This window comes from Buceros rhinoceros, unplaced genomic scaffold (genome assembly GCF_000710305.1).
Source record: "Buceros rhinoceros silvestris isolate BGI_N320 unplaced genomic scaffold, ASM71030v1 scaffold22628, whole genome shotgun sequence".
In the NCBI taxonomy this organism is placed as follows: Eukaryota; Metazoa; Chordata; class Aves; order Bucerotiformes; family Bucerotidae; genus Buceros; species Buceros rhinoceros.
Genome location: NW_010426694.1, coordinates 39,285 through 52,080, shown reverse-complemented (window position 1 = coordinate 52,080; position 12,796 = coordinate 39,285). Strand labels below are relative to the sequence as shown.

At 50.2% G+C, this 12,796-nt stretch overlaps 1 protein-coding gene across 1 annotated transcript in view; it reads right to left on the bottom strand.

Moving 5' to 3' along the window:
- The window catches only part of CPA6 (carboxypeptidase A6), a gene marked incomplete at its 5' end in the record, with an annotated part of 22,327 nt that overhangs the window by 2,422 nt on the left and 7,109 nt on the right, over positions 1-12,796 (bottom strand). Inside the window, 3 exons of the mRNA XM_010141619.1 lie at positions 2,662-2,864; positions 5,981-6,071; positions 6,320-6,430. Of these exons, the coding sequence (XP_010139921.1) occupies positions 2,662-2,864; positions 5,981-6,071; positions 6,320-6,430 (405 nt within the window). The remainder of the gene's footprint in view (positions 1-2,661; positions 2,865-5,980; positions 6,072-6,319; positions 6,431-12,796) is intronic.

Sequence of the window (12,796 nt, the reverse complement as noted above, 5' to 3'; positions counted from 1 at the left end):
CCAGTTCAAACCAAAATAACAGTGCTGGGTCCTGCGCAGAGGCAGCGGACGCCTGGAGGCCAGACCAGGAGCGACCCAAGCCCACGTCCACCATGCAGGCAGGCGTCCTGGGCATGGGGAGCTCAATGCGCTGAGCCTTGAGGGGTGCTGCTTGCTTCCACCGCTGGACTTGTGTGCCCCGAGAAGGGGACAGTTCTCAACTGCCTCCTGCTGTTCAGGCGGGATGCTGGGTAAATCCGGGTACCAGCCTTAGGACGCCCTCGGTGAGGAAGCGGCACGTAACGTTACTGGATTTTTACACTGACACACGCAAACCCAGCCACGCCACTGCAAACACCAAGGCAAACGACTGTGCAGGAGGAAAAGGGATGAAAAGTAGGTGAAATTTAAAACTTGAGATGGATGGATGTTTCTGCTGGTTTTTCCAATCTAAAGGTGTAATTTCATTTTAAGTTTCTTAAAAGAACATATTTCAGGATAGTGTTAATAAGAGAGTGGTGCCTAAATTAGACCAGAATATGCATGTTGTGATGAGTACCCAGCTCTCCTGTTTCAAAGCAACGCTGAATAATTGAAGACTTCAATCGAAATGGTACCTGACAGCTCACTACAACGACAGGGCCCGGGCGGAAACGTCCTTTCTTCTGCCCGGGATGAACTGTGGCCCCCGTTAGCACCCGATGCTGTTTATCTGCTCCGCACGTGCAGACCCGCCGTTGTGCGCTGCACACAGCCCGCACAGACCAGCCCCGCCTGTTCCATCGGCAGCAGCTCACGGCAACTCCCCACAGAACCGGGGAATCCGAACCCTCAGCCTAAGGCACCATTTGAGACACCTCGGTTGTTAAAGACTATTCAAAGCCACCAGGTGACGGAGCCTTTGGCTGTAGGTAAATATTAGACCACAGGAATAAATAAACAACAGTATTCCCTTCATTGTCACTGTGCTCCCCGTAGTGAGCTTTCTAAAGAACAGGAAGTGATGGCAGCTTCTTTTATTCCAACCCCCCCGTTCCTTTTGACCCACTGCAATAAAAAGAGTTCAGATGACAAAGACTGGCAAAATATTTAGAACTGGGATTTGACGTCCACTTGTCCAGGGCTGTTGTCTAAACCAGGGTCCCTTTGGGTCTGTGCTTTAACTCCCGCTGATGAGCAGCCTGATCCGAGGTCTCACATGCCTGGGGAACCCCTACGACACACCGAAAGCTGGTTCCCTTGGTCTGACAGCTGCGGATGGCAAGGTCAGAGTGTCTGTGCTGAGGGGCAGGTGCTCTGGTCTCGGAATGGGAATAGCCCTTGAGCAGCAGGAGCACCAGGTACTGCAGAGTGACTGCTGTGCTGTGCGTGAAAACCCTCAGGCAGGGGCTCCTCGCGCTGAATTTCCCGAGGCAGTCTCTGCTATCGCCTTACGGTACCCTGGATCCTTTCATCACATGCCCAGGAATCATCTGCTTGCAGAGGAGATGCTGATTCTTCTTAACACCCTGTCTTTAGCTTTGGCCGTGTTGCCTGTTCTTGAAAACAGTGTTCTCGCCCCTGCTGGTCTGCAAAGCAATGAGATCCCGTGGTTTTAAATTCACAGGCTATGGTTTTTGGCAGGTTGTAGTCACCAGTTCTCCCGGGGGGCTCCTTTCCCTTTGCCACTCCTCAAAAGAGGGTGGAGGTGGTAGAACGAGAAGATTTGTGGAATTATTCACCGTCCGTGCAGGGCTGGGTGGCCAGTCCCCGCCAGCCTCAAATGTTTAGCTCCTCTGGCTGCTTAGTTAACTTCTGACTCGCGTGTTTCCCAGGAATGACATCAGACAGCAGACTTCTTTGTAGCCGCTGAAAGTCAGTGTGTGAGCAGAAATAACCCACAAAGAGAGATTGGTCTGCGGGGTGCTGACTGCGCAGCCCCGTCGGGGGCAGCTGCGCGGGACAGCACGTGTTCTGCACAGGGTAGACCCAAGGTGCAGGTGAGCTCCTCTGCAGTCAAATCGCTTAAACTAGTAAGTTAAAAGTCTCTGCAACTTCTGAGGCCAAGAGGAGAGCTTTACAGACAATGTGCTTCTACTGGGGACTGAGGCGGGGAGAGAAGGGGCTTGCAGCTGGCTGGTGCAGCGTGTGCCGGTGAGCAGGAGCCAACAGACAGTAAAACTTAGCCGTGTTTCCCCGCGAGAGTAAGCCGTAGGGAGGGGTTTATGTACTGGAGACCGGCTGAAAACAGACACTTTGAGATTTCTCCTCTAATTGATAAACAAACCATTTCCATTTTATTTTGTTCACAGCATTGAAGATGATCTTCCTGCCCCTAGTGTTTGCGTTCTGAGTTTGGAGGGACAGAATTTCAGCTAGATGCCCAAGGACTGAACTACATAGTTCCCATTACAGTTAATTAGAGTGATAATAACTAGAATTAAAACCCAGGGATTTATGCTGTAAAGTAATTTAAAGGGGCTGGTGGATGGAAGGCACTATACCATTTTAATCAAATTACCACTGACTCACTGAGAGTGATGGTTATACAGCCAGAAATGCGATTGCAAGTGGATCCAGAATAAATGCTGCTTAATATCAAATACGTGCAAAGTACTGAAGAAAGAAGCCTTCTCCCAAAATAGAACGAACCCCAAAATATTACAGAGGGAAGCGTATTTTCCCAGCTGTGACCGTACTCACCACGCAGCTGAAGTTTGGAATAGTGGCGTATTTGTAGGAGTAAGGGTAGAGCAGCATCTGGGCATACGCGTGGAAGGACAAATAGGCTTTTATTTGCTTCCGATGTTTGCGCAGAAAATGAGCGACAGCCTTTACTTCAGGCTCAGACTCAGGAAAGGGACCACAGTAGGTGTCGTCGCATGGGTGAAAGGAAGCACCTTCATCTGGAGATGGAAAGAGAGAGCTGGTGGTGAATACCGCAGGGCGTTTCCAGGGGCCGGCTCCCGGCTCAGCCCGTGCTGGCCCGCGCACGGCAGCGTGGAAAGCTGTTCGTTAGCAGATTGCTGTCTTGTGACTGATGGGCATGAGCCACGGCGACCTCCACCCAGAACCCGCCCTCCCATCCAGGAGACACACCAAGCTGCCCATCGGCCAGCTACTCGCGGGTCTCCCCAGCAGACCTGCGTTTAACCCAACAGGGACAGGAGACCTGGCTCCAGCGTATCCTCTTCCCCGGCTCTCCTCACAGGCGACACCCTTACGGCAGCACTCCAGGATTAGAGCGACCGGGCTCGGCTGGCCCGCGGGAGATCAGGGCTGCGCCTCTCCCTCTGCTCACTGCCGGGACAAGAGCAGCCTTTAAGAGGATTTGATCGCTCCAGCCTTAGTTCTCCTTCAAGTGTGGGGCAGGGGTTTGGTTGTGAGGGTATCTGTTACCACGTCAGCCTGCTCCATAGCCCGCCTGTGACATCCCATGAGGGACTGTAAGATGAAACGCAGAAACGGAGACGTGGCAGTGGCTGCTTCACCGCGCAGCAGCTCTGGATCCAAGAGCTCCCTTACAGCCTAGGGCCTGGACCCGAAAGAACGGCATTTATGGAAATCCACTCTGCCCTGTTATCTGCCGGGATGTCAGAGCGCCACATTTCACACTGTCCTGCAGAACAGTAACAGTCTGGCTGGGGCAATCCCTGGTGTCCGCAGGGACTGGCAGGAGCAGTGTTTTATCAGCTTCCCTTCGTGCAGGAGGTGCTGCCGTCTTCAGACAACGAGAGACGAGTGGTGGGTGAGCGGGCGCAACAGCAGGAACTGAACCACGGCTCCCCACCAACCCCGTGCCCAAAAAATTTACAAGTGGGAGAATTTCACGCTGCAGCTTTGTTCATAATATGCGAACGGAGGCCACCATTCCACGGCCACAGGTGGGGATCTCAAAAGGTATCAGTGCTGGGACCGCAGTGGGCACGGGACGGGTACAGCGAGGGCAGATGGTCTCTCCCCTGCAGAACAGATGGCCACCAAGCCATCCCAATCCCAAGAGCACTCTGCCTCGATGCCTTGCCAGACAATATAGCTAAAGGAGAGCTATTTAGCGGAGCCTCCGGAGCCTTTGCTCTTTTTATGGACACTTCATCTCCTGTCACAGTGCCCTACACTCCGTCATGGAAATGGACATCACTGCTAATGAGCAGCAGAACCTCACAAGCTAATGGTAAAATGACCCAGTGGTGAAATATGACTCAGTTTAGTGACTTCCAGTGAAGAAGAAACCCTCCAAACTGTCCAGCCTGCTATCGTGAGCCACTGGCAGTCCTGGCTGCAGCCAGTGCTGTTCCCGAAGTGCAGCTGGCTGGGAGGAACGAGGGCGGGTTTCCACCGTGGCCGTGGAGCATGTAAGGGTACCCTCAATTTTCACACTGGAGGTTCTTTTAAAGTAACACAAGAAGGAAAAACCCGATACAGCACATATCAACTCCTGTGAAATTTCTGAGAAACAGTCATGAGGAGAGAATGGAATCGTGTCAAACGTTACCATGCTGCTTGTTTTTGTACCTGGTAGTGCAGGGGAGAAACGGGACAAGTGGTGGATTACGACCACAATGCATATGGTTATTGTCAGGGTTTCACTCAGCCTAGGAAAAATGTTTCGTACTGGAAACTAAGCAAACGCTTTCAGGACTGAGCAAGAAGCGTGCTTCGGGAGCAGGACAGGGAGGAGCACAGTTATGTGAACCCATGAAAGATTATTCTGGACTGGAAAGAAAATGCACTCTGTGAGGATTGATGTTGCGCTGGAAGGTGCCTGTGACGGCTCTGAAGACGGTAAGAAAACCGTTCATTCCAGCTGCGGCAGTGGCTGCCTTCTGCATGGTCCACGGAGGTCCCCGAAGTACGGCAGCTGTGATGTACCTAACTGAAGGGTGGTAACAGTCATGCAGGACCGTGGCTCGTTTTTACTTCTTTTTTGCAGCATCAAACCACCTTTAAGTTCATGAGAGCAGCCCTGGGATTGTCTTCTGCAGTGGGGGGAGTCTCAGCTCACACCGGCTCTCTGTCGCTGCCGCTGTGCCAGACCACACAGCGCCTGCTGCTGCCGCGAGGAACCGGAGTGTTGCGGAAACATCTGGAGTTCCCGTGGAAGAGGGACGGGCTGCAGGGCGGCCGTCGTGCTCGCGCAGCGCAAACACATTCCTGCCTTCACAAGTTTGGAGTGTAAATAAGGAAGGTGGGCGAGTGCGGGAGGGGAGCAGGCTGCCCGGGGAGGTGGAGGGCGAGCAGGGCAGCAGAACCAGCTGTGCATCACCGTGTTGCACAACAAAGTGCCGTTTCTTTGTGCTGCGCCAGAACCGCTCCCTCCCGCGTGAGCTGTGCTGTCTCGCTGTAAGATTGGATAAAACACCTCTTCTTCTTCAGTGGACCGGCTCCAAATCTCCTGCTAGTGTCTCATCACTGCTGCGTTCTCCAGGCAAGGTCCAGGTCGATTTTTATGGAAGTATTTACAGAAGCGCTGGGAGTTTAAAACTGGCTCTCCATGCATTCAGAAGCACCTTCTTTCTTTATTGAATCACTAATAATAATGGCCTTAAAATATTCTCAGCCTCTCTGTGAGGCCAGCAAAACAAGTCTGACATTTCCAAATGTCCTAAAGCCACTTCAGAGAAATGGCAAATTAAACACGACGATGTTGGGAATGTTTCCAGAGGTGCAGTCGGGTAAATTCTGCAGGGCGATGGGCCGGGCTCAGTACTGTGCTTCACATTACGTACCCGGCTGCGGAAACACAGACTAGCTGCATGCCTGGGCTTTCGCTTTTGCCACGCTCGCCACACAAACTTTTTACTTCTGGTGAGACTGGTTTTTCCAAAGTTTAGGACTTAAATTTTTTTAGCAGCTAGAGGAAGATTTGAGCCCTGGCTTATGGCTTTATGGGAAAGTAGCGTCAACTTTAACCACGGAAAAGGGAACACTTCCCAGTGGATGTGACCAAACCCACCTCCTCTGCCGCCTGATTCAGTACAGGGCAATCTGAACTGGGGGACCCGAGTATCTCCAGACTCACCACACCATTTCACCTTCCAGTTGCGATTCGCATCAACACCGTGACACCGAAACCTCGTGTTCTTTGATCTTGTTTTTCTCCAGAACCGATCCTAACATGAGTTATAAAATAGTTAATTAGCATATTACTATTTTGGGGCAAAAATCTATTTGTACACATAACAAACGACCCTGGAAAACACCTTTGGTATTATATTTTAACAGGAGTAATTTATGTCCATTTTGCATGCCACAAAGCGATGGACCAGATTATACAGGAAGTCACCTCGGAATCATGGAACAACCCTTCGATCTTTCCTGTCTGGACAATTTTTTGGGTAGGATGACTGACACTACTTACATTTGTCCAGCTAAAATGATATCCATCCACATTAAATACAGGCATGATATAGAAATACAGCTGAGTGAGCATCTTTCTCATGGCTGGGTCGGTCTGGTATGTCTGAAGAGCCTAAAGCAGAAAAGCCAAAGAAACTAGTTTCCATAATAAAAGTAATTTCCCAATTAAGCGCAGTGGCAGGCTAAGACAGTCAGGTGGCCTTTGGCAGCACAGGGACCTGATCTCATGGCACCACCGGCATCCCTAGAGCTGTATGTGAAAGGCCAATGCAGAGGTGCCCCAGCCCATGAGCCAGAAATTCCCCAAAGATTCTTAGCTGGAACCGTATTGCATTTAAACCCGATTTGTTTGTATTGGGCAGCCACATCGAGGCTATAAACACATCTGGATAAAAACACTGGTATTCAGGGAACTGCAGCTATAGCAGAAGGTACGTTTGTCGAAAGAGGAAGCAATGGTTACCCAGAAATAATGACTGTGAAAACAAGGGCTCTGCTCCCCTGATGTTCCACCTCCTGAAAGGCTCTCTGCATGAAGCTGGCCCTGCAGCTCAGTCTCCCCGGGGTCAAGAGCTGCCGTGGTACGTGCAGATGTTAAATCTGTGAGACCATTCCTAGTGGAAAGAGGACCGAGCCGAGCTCCCCGACGCGCGTCAAGGAAAAGGCACATTTTTACCCTGCTCATTGCAAGAAGCAGCGACTGGGCTGGGGAGGGGATAAGGCACCACACACCACTGCCGCGGCTGGTGATGCCTTTCTCTCTGCAGACAGCATTAACAAGCTAAGCTGCTGCTGAGTCTCCACGATGGGGGTTTAGGTATCAGGGATAACGAGATTGGCGTGTCGGCTCCTCCTGGGGTTTTGTGTGCCGTGCTTTTGCTGTCAGACACCTGTAATGATGCATTTTGTTACGCCGTAGTGTTACATACTGCCTGTCAAACTGTACTGCTGTGACATTAAACTCGTTAAAACACCTCTAAACTAATGTCCTGAACATAACTACAGATAATTAATTAATTTAAGGTAGTATGCTCCTTAAAAACTGCATGGATGAGCATTGCAAATTGTTCAGAACATTTCCAAATTTGCAAAGAAGTGACATAATGAAAACATTTGAATTAAGATGTTTTTAAATGTTTAATATGTTTTAAGTCCTGTGAAAAATATACTTTTCTTGCTAGGTAAAAGCACCACCACATGAAAACCAAGACGAAACACAGACTGCAAAATGCCAGACACCCTTTCATTTGTCAAAGCCACTCAGTGTTTGTTTGACGCCTGCTCTCATCAGCAAAACACTAGGAGGGACTTGGGAAAGCATCACAGTCCCCAGTAATACTCTTCAAAATTTTAAGTCTTGAAGCCAAATATGTCAATCAGTCAGTTCTGCTCTTTAAAGCATATACGGCTTGTCTCAGTAATAATAGCTCAGTTACTCTTTCAGAGCAGCGTTTCGTTAAAGGTGTAACGGGCCTGGTGTGGCTTTGTTCTTGTTGGGAAGCAAGAGGGAGATGGTGTAACCTGCTGTCAGTGGGATCATATTCACTGCTGCTGCTAAAAACATTCATCCTGTTTTTACCTGATTATTTTGTTGATGCAGGTAATCGGGCAGCACAGACTCCATCATCTTGCCTCCCTCCGCAGGGAGCTCTTTGGCCACGTGCCTCATGGTGACCAAGGTGGGTCCTTGCTGGAGCAAAGCCCACAACTTGCCTTTTGTAACGTCACTCTCAAATCCTCCGAACGACAACCATCAGGCGACCCACCCCCCCGGCAGCGCTGACAGATTTTCTCGACCCTGTGAGAGCAGCAAGACGAATATAGACCACTGGAGAGTGAACCGCGTGGTAGCTGGCAGAGACCTCGCAGCAGACAGAGTAGTGCGACCTTCTGCCGCTCAGTTCTGCCTCCCCATCTCGCCATCCGCTGCAGCTTTGCTGCTGACTGCGCAGGGCACCGGGCTGGCCCGATAAACGCTGAACAGTGTGATTAGTGACCGAGCAGATGATGCAGGAGCCCTGCCAGCACCACGCGAGCAATCTGCCGGCGGGCGGGGGAAGACCCATGGTTAGTGGGAGGGGGCTCGGTCATCTGGATCGGCAGAGTGACGGTTGTGCACGGAGCTACGTCAGCGTGGGCTGGCTGAGCATCCGCCCCGTCGGAAATTTAATTTGGGGGAGAAGTGAACAAAGGAGCTATACTGTAAACTGCCATGGCAATAGAAGGCAAGAGTTTAAAATGGATTTAGGATGCAGCTGGGCTTTTTGTAAAGTAAAGGGATTGACTGAGAAGGACAAAGCAAGGAGACAGGGTTGAGAGAAACTGAAATTGCAGTTGAGCTTAATGGCGATTTGTTGTCCCACAAATAATTATTATTAAATTTAAGGTAACAATCAGCTTCTGCTGTTTCTGGATTTGAACTAAACAATCACACTGAATTAAACAGTTACTATTTCAGCACAGGGGATTGACTCCATTGCTGTCCTACCAGAAAGCGCTTAGAACTGTGATTAAAACTGACAGAACAGGATTAACTCTTCCATGCCCTTACTAAGACACCAGCTTAAACATCCTGTCTGATGGTAAGATCCAATGGTTTGCTATCGTCTGTACACCTTCTGTTTTAGCGGGGTGACACCGTAATGTGCCATTCAGGCCCTCGCTGCTGCTTTATCGGTTTGGCAAGTCGGTAGGTAGCTCTATCCCTGCACTTGGCAGCAGTACATCTTCTTATCTCCATTTTCTCTTCCATGGCTCGTGTCCTGCTTTGGCACTCCAATCACTATTGAATAATATCTATCTTACCCTGTTATTAAGGGTAAGATATTACTGATTATCTAAACCCAAACGTCTTAAAACAAAGGGTCACATTTTCAAGGCTGAAGCTTGAACTGTGTCTGACTTTTTTTTTCTCCCTACCAAGCAAAATCTTCCTTCCTCCTTGGGAGCATTTCCCACAGGAGGAGCCCAGAAAGAACAGCTGAGAAAGAGGAGTGCGCTGCGATGACTCTGCAACACCGAGAGCCCATAAAAAGAGATTGGAAAGAAGGACCTACAGGACCCCAAAGGCTTGTTACGCTCATACTTAAGGATGGAAATGGAGCAGATGCTGAAGCAGAGAAGAGGCCGAGGTGCGATGGCCTGACTGACGTCATGTTCCACAAAGCTCATGCAAAGCTGGGACCACCCAAGCAACTGCAGACACCACACAGCCGCAGAGTTACCTTGATTTTATCAAGACGTATCCGCATTGTGGAAAATGAACGGCTGCGAGCAAAAAGAAAGCAATTTTTACCCTCTTAAAGCCATGGGTAGGCAGGAGGATGCTGCTGAGTCGTTGAAAGTGCCCGAGAGAAATAACGCAATACTTATTTCCTTTTGGAAAAGGAAAACTGGGAACATGTTAATTGTTTTTTGCCATCATGAAGATGTCAAAGCAAAGGAAACCACCTTCTCTGTTTAACAGAATCCGGGGAAATCCACCATGAGCCGAAAGGGAGACACTGCCCAGTGCAGTGGTTTGCACAGCTGCATTCAAACAATGCATCACCTGCCTCGGCGTGGTGGCACCACGGAACTGCACTCCCTCTCCTCGGCACTGGCTTGATTTTAACCTTAAAACCAAACAGCATCACAGCTGAGGGCCCAGTCTGGGAAACTCGTCTTGGTCATGGTCACTGCTACTTTATTTTCCTTCCCCAGCGAAGCGGAGCTCGTTAGTACCCTGTTTTCTGTAGCAAGGATGTGCTGGAGAGATGCAGGTACTCAGAGCGAAGCGGGATGTGAGTCAGCTGCTGAAATAACCAAACTGACGCAGAACTGGACCAGCCGTGGAGTGGAGGGGGAGTGTGAGCAGACACAGGAATGGCACATGCATAGATGTGATCACCACACAGAAACCCCAAACGGCAGGAACCGCACTTGGAGGGTAAAACAGATCCTGCGTTTGCACCAACGCCTCTTGCTGCTGAATGAAGTACGGAGTGAAGAGGCTGGAAGAGGAAATCTCTCTGATGGAGAAAAAACAAACAGCGTTTCAGGCAGGAGCCTCTGACACAGAAGAATGAGCTAGCGAAAGATAAGTAAGGGTGAGTGTTTCGAATACAGATGCTGCAGGACGAAACAGAGGATTCTTCCTCCAGATAATGGATATATAGGGGGCACTCAGAGAAGTTAATTTTTTTTCTGAGGTTAGGCAGCTAAGAAGACCGCTGGGGAGACCAGAGTCTGGAAACAATGGAAATTAAGCTCCAATGATTGTACCGCATTTACTGAGAGAACTGCAGAGTGTCTGCAGAGGGATCTGTCACCGGGTGACTGGCCCTTCAGGGTGAAAAAGGCCCAGTCTTCACATTACCATCATCACTGGTAGCTGTGAAGGAGGCTGCAGGGCCCGAGATACAGCCCTTAGAACTTCTGGCCTTCCTAGAACAAGGGTGAACTAAAAATTAGTGAACAGGAGGAAAACCCAGATAGGAAGATTTCATAGCGCAAGGAGATGCGATGGTTTACAGAGCAACGAACAATTTAAAGTCAAACCAGTATCAGCTGAAGGGTTTAGCTGAAGGGAACAGACCTCATGAAGCAGGAACACAAGCAGCTAAGGGGCGAATGGAAGGAGCTACAGGGACTGTGTTTGTCCTGGCCTTGCATGCCTCTGATTCACTCCGGAATACTTCAAATGATTTCGAAGCTCTTCAGGTTTCTGAGAGCCAGCACTCAAAGATACGTTAAGAACAGTGGCCTGTCTGTCCCCAGGAAGAGGAGTCCTGTACGCGTGTGGCTTAGCAGGAGAGGCGGGCAGGTCCTTGCTGTCCTTCCTCCGTGGTTCAAAACCTCTGCGTGGAGAATTCCCCAAAAAGGAGATGGGGAGCCCATCGTGGGGCATTGTTTCAAAGAATGACTACATACAGGTACAATCATCCTTTAAATTAAGATCAGACTGAACTCCCGGATGGGGGGGACGTGGCATTTCAGCTGTTTGAAAGGCTTAAGCCTGTTGACAAGCGGCAGGTCCAGCACGTAGTGTTTAACAAGCATTAGGGTGTTGCTTCACATAACTCCTGCGCGCCCCAAGATCAGACCATTCCTGAAGGACTGAAGTGTCTGAATTTCATCCTCAGCCAGTATGTTGAGGCTCCGGAAGTTACGGATAGCAAGGGGAAATACATTTCCTGACTCCTAAAGGATTGCCATTTTTGACAGAGCTCGGCAGGACCCCGAAGTGATCCCAGATGAGAAGCTGTCTTCCTGACCGTGTGGACATGAGCGCTGGAACAAGTGACGGATGTGGCTCTGACTGCTGATGCAGCAGACTGCAGATGTTTTGTCCATCAGGACGGGACTACGGAATTCTGCAGACTGAGTGCTACACTGGCTTTCAGCAGATCTGAGAGTGGGAACAGGGACAGCTCTGTGGCCCTCTCCCCAGTGGATGGCATGGCAGAAGAGCCAGCCCTTTGGAACAGCGATGCTCTCTGGGTCTCCAGCCTGGACCTGCCTCTGATCACACCGCTGCCTTCCTCAGCCCTGGGTACGTCTATGTGCTGTTATTTTAGCTATCCCATCTTTACAGTCAAGCACTTCATAAACGTTCCTGAGGAAGATTCTGAGCTCTTGAAGGCTGCAGAACTGCTGCTCCAGGCTGGTCTCTGCTCCACAAGCCCAGAGGCTGGCTAATTGGCAGCACGCATCCCACACGCGTCCCACAAGGCGACTCACAAACCACGCTCAGGCTTAGGACAGTGGGGGCAGGTGTTGCCCTTTTGCACCTTGGACAGTCTAAGTGTCTCTTGGCTCACTATTACGGAGTGAAAATGGGGGATTCAGGCCTGGGTTTGGCAGCAGTCGACACCAACGGCAGCATTTAAAAAAAAAAATTAAAATTCTGGCCCCAGCCTTTAAGTTCTGTGTCTGGGGTTACCCATCTGCTCCCTGGGTGCACGGTGAAGCACACATCCATCACCTTGAATAATCCGGGCACTCATACATTTGGGATCATAGAACACCCACACTGCCCAACTTGGCCTTTCGGCCGTGCATCCCACAGCTGAAGTATACAGACCACGCTGGTGTTCTTTTCAAATCCGGGGTTCTTCTGAGATGAGACAGCTGCTCTGGCCCATCTCAAAGGGGTAAGGCTTGAAGCTGGCTGGGACTCCACCGTAACCTCACTGCTATTCTACTGCAGAACAGGCTCTGTGGCTCATGAGCTGGTACGAAAGCTTGGACCCCCTGTGTGCAGGGTGTCCCCTGCCTTGGCTTGAAGTTCAGTGCTGTTGGGTAGGGTTTGTCGGAGGTCACTGCTAACCCTGGTAGAACATCTGATTATCTTTAGCTGAGAGATTACGGGCATTCAGGGGCACCTTCTACAGAAGCAGCGACGCTGTTATTAACACCAGACCTATGGGATACAGAGCCAAGGCTAGGGCTCATGCTGGAGTAGATTATAATAAAAAACACACAACCCCCCCCCCCA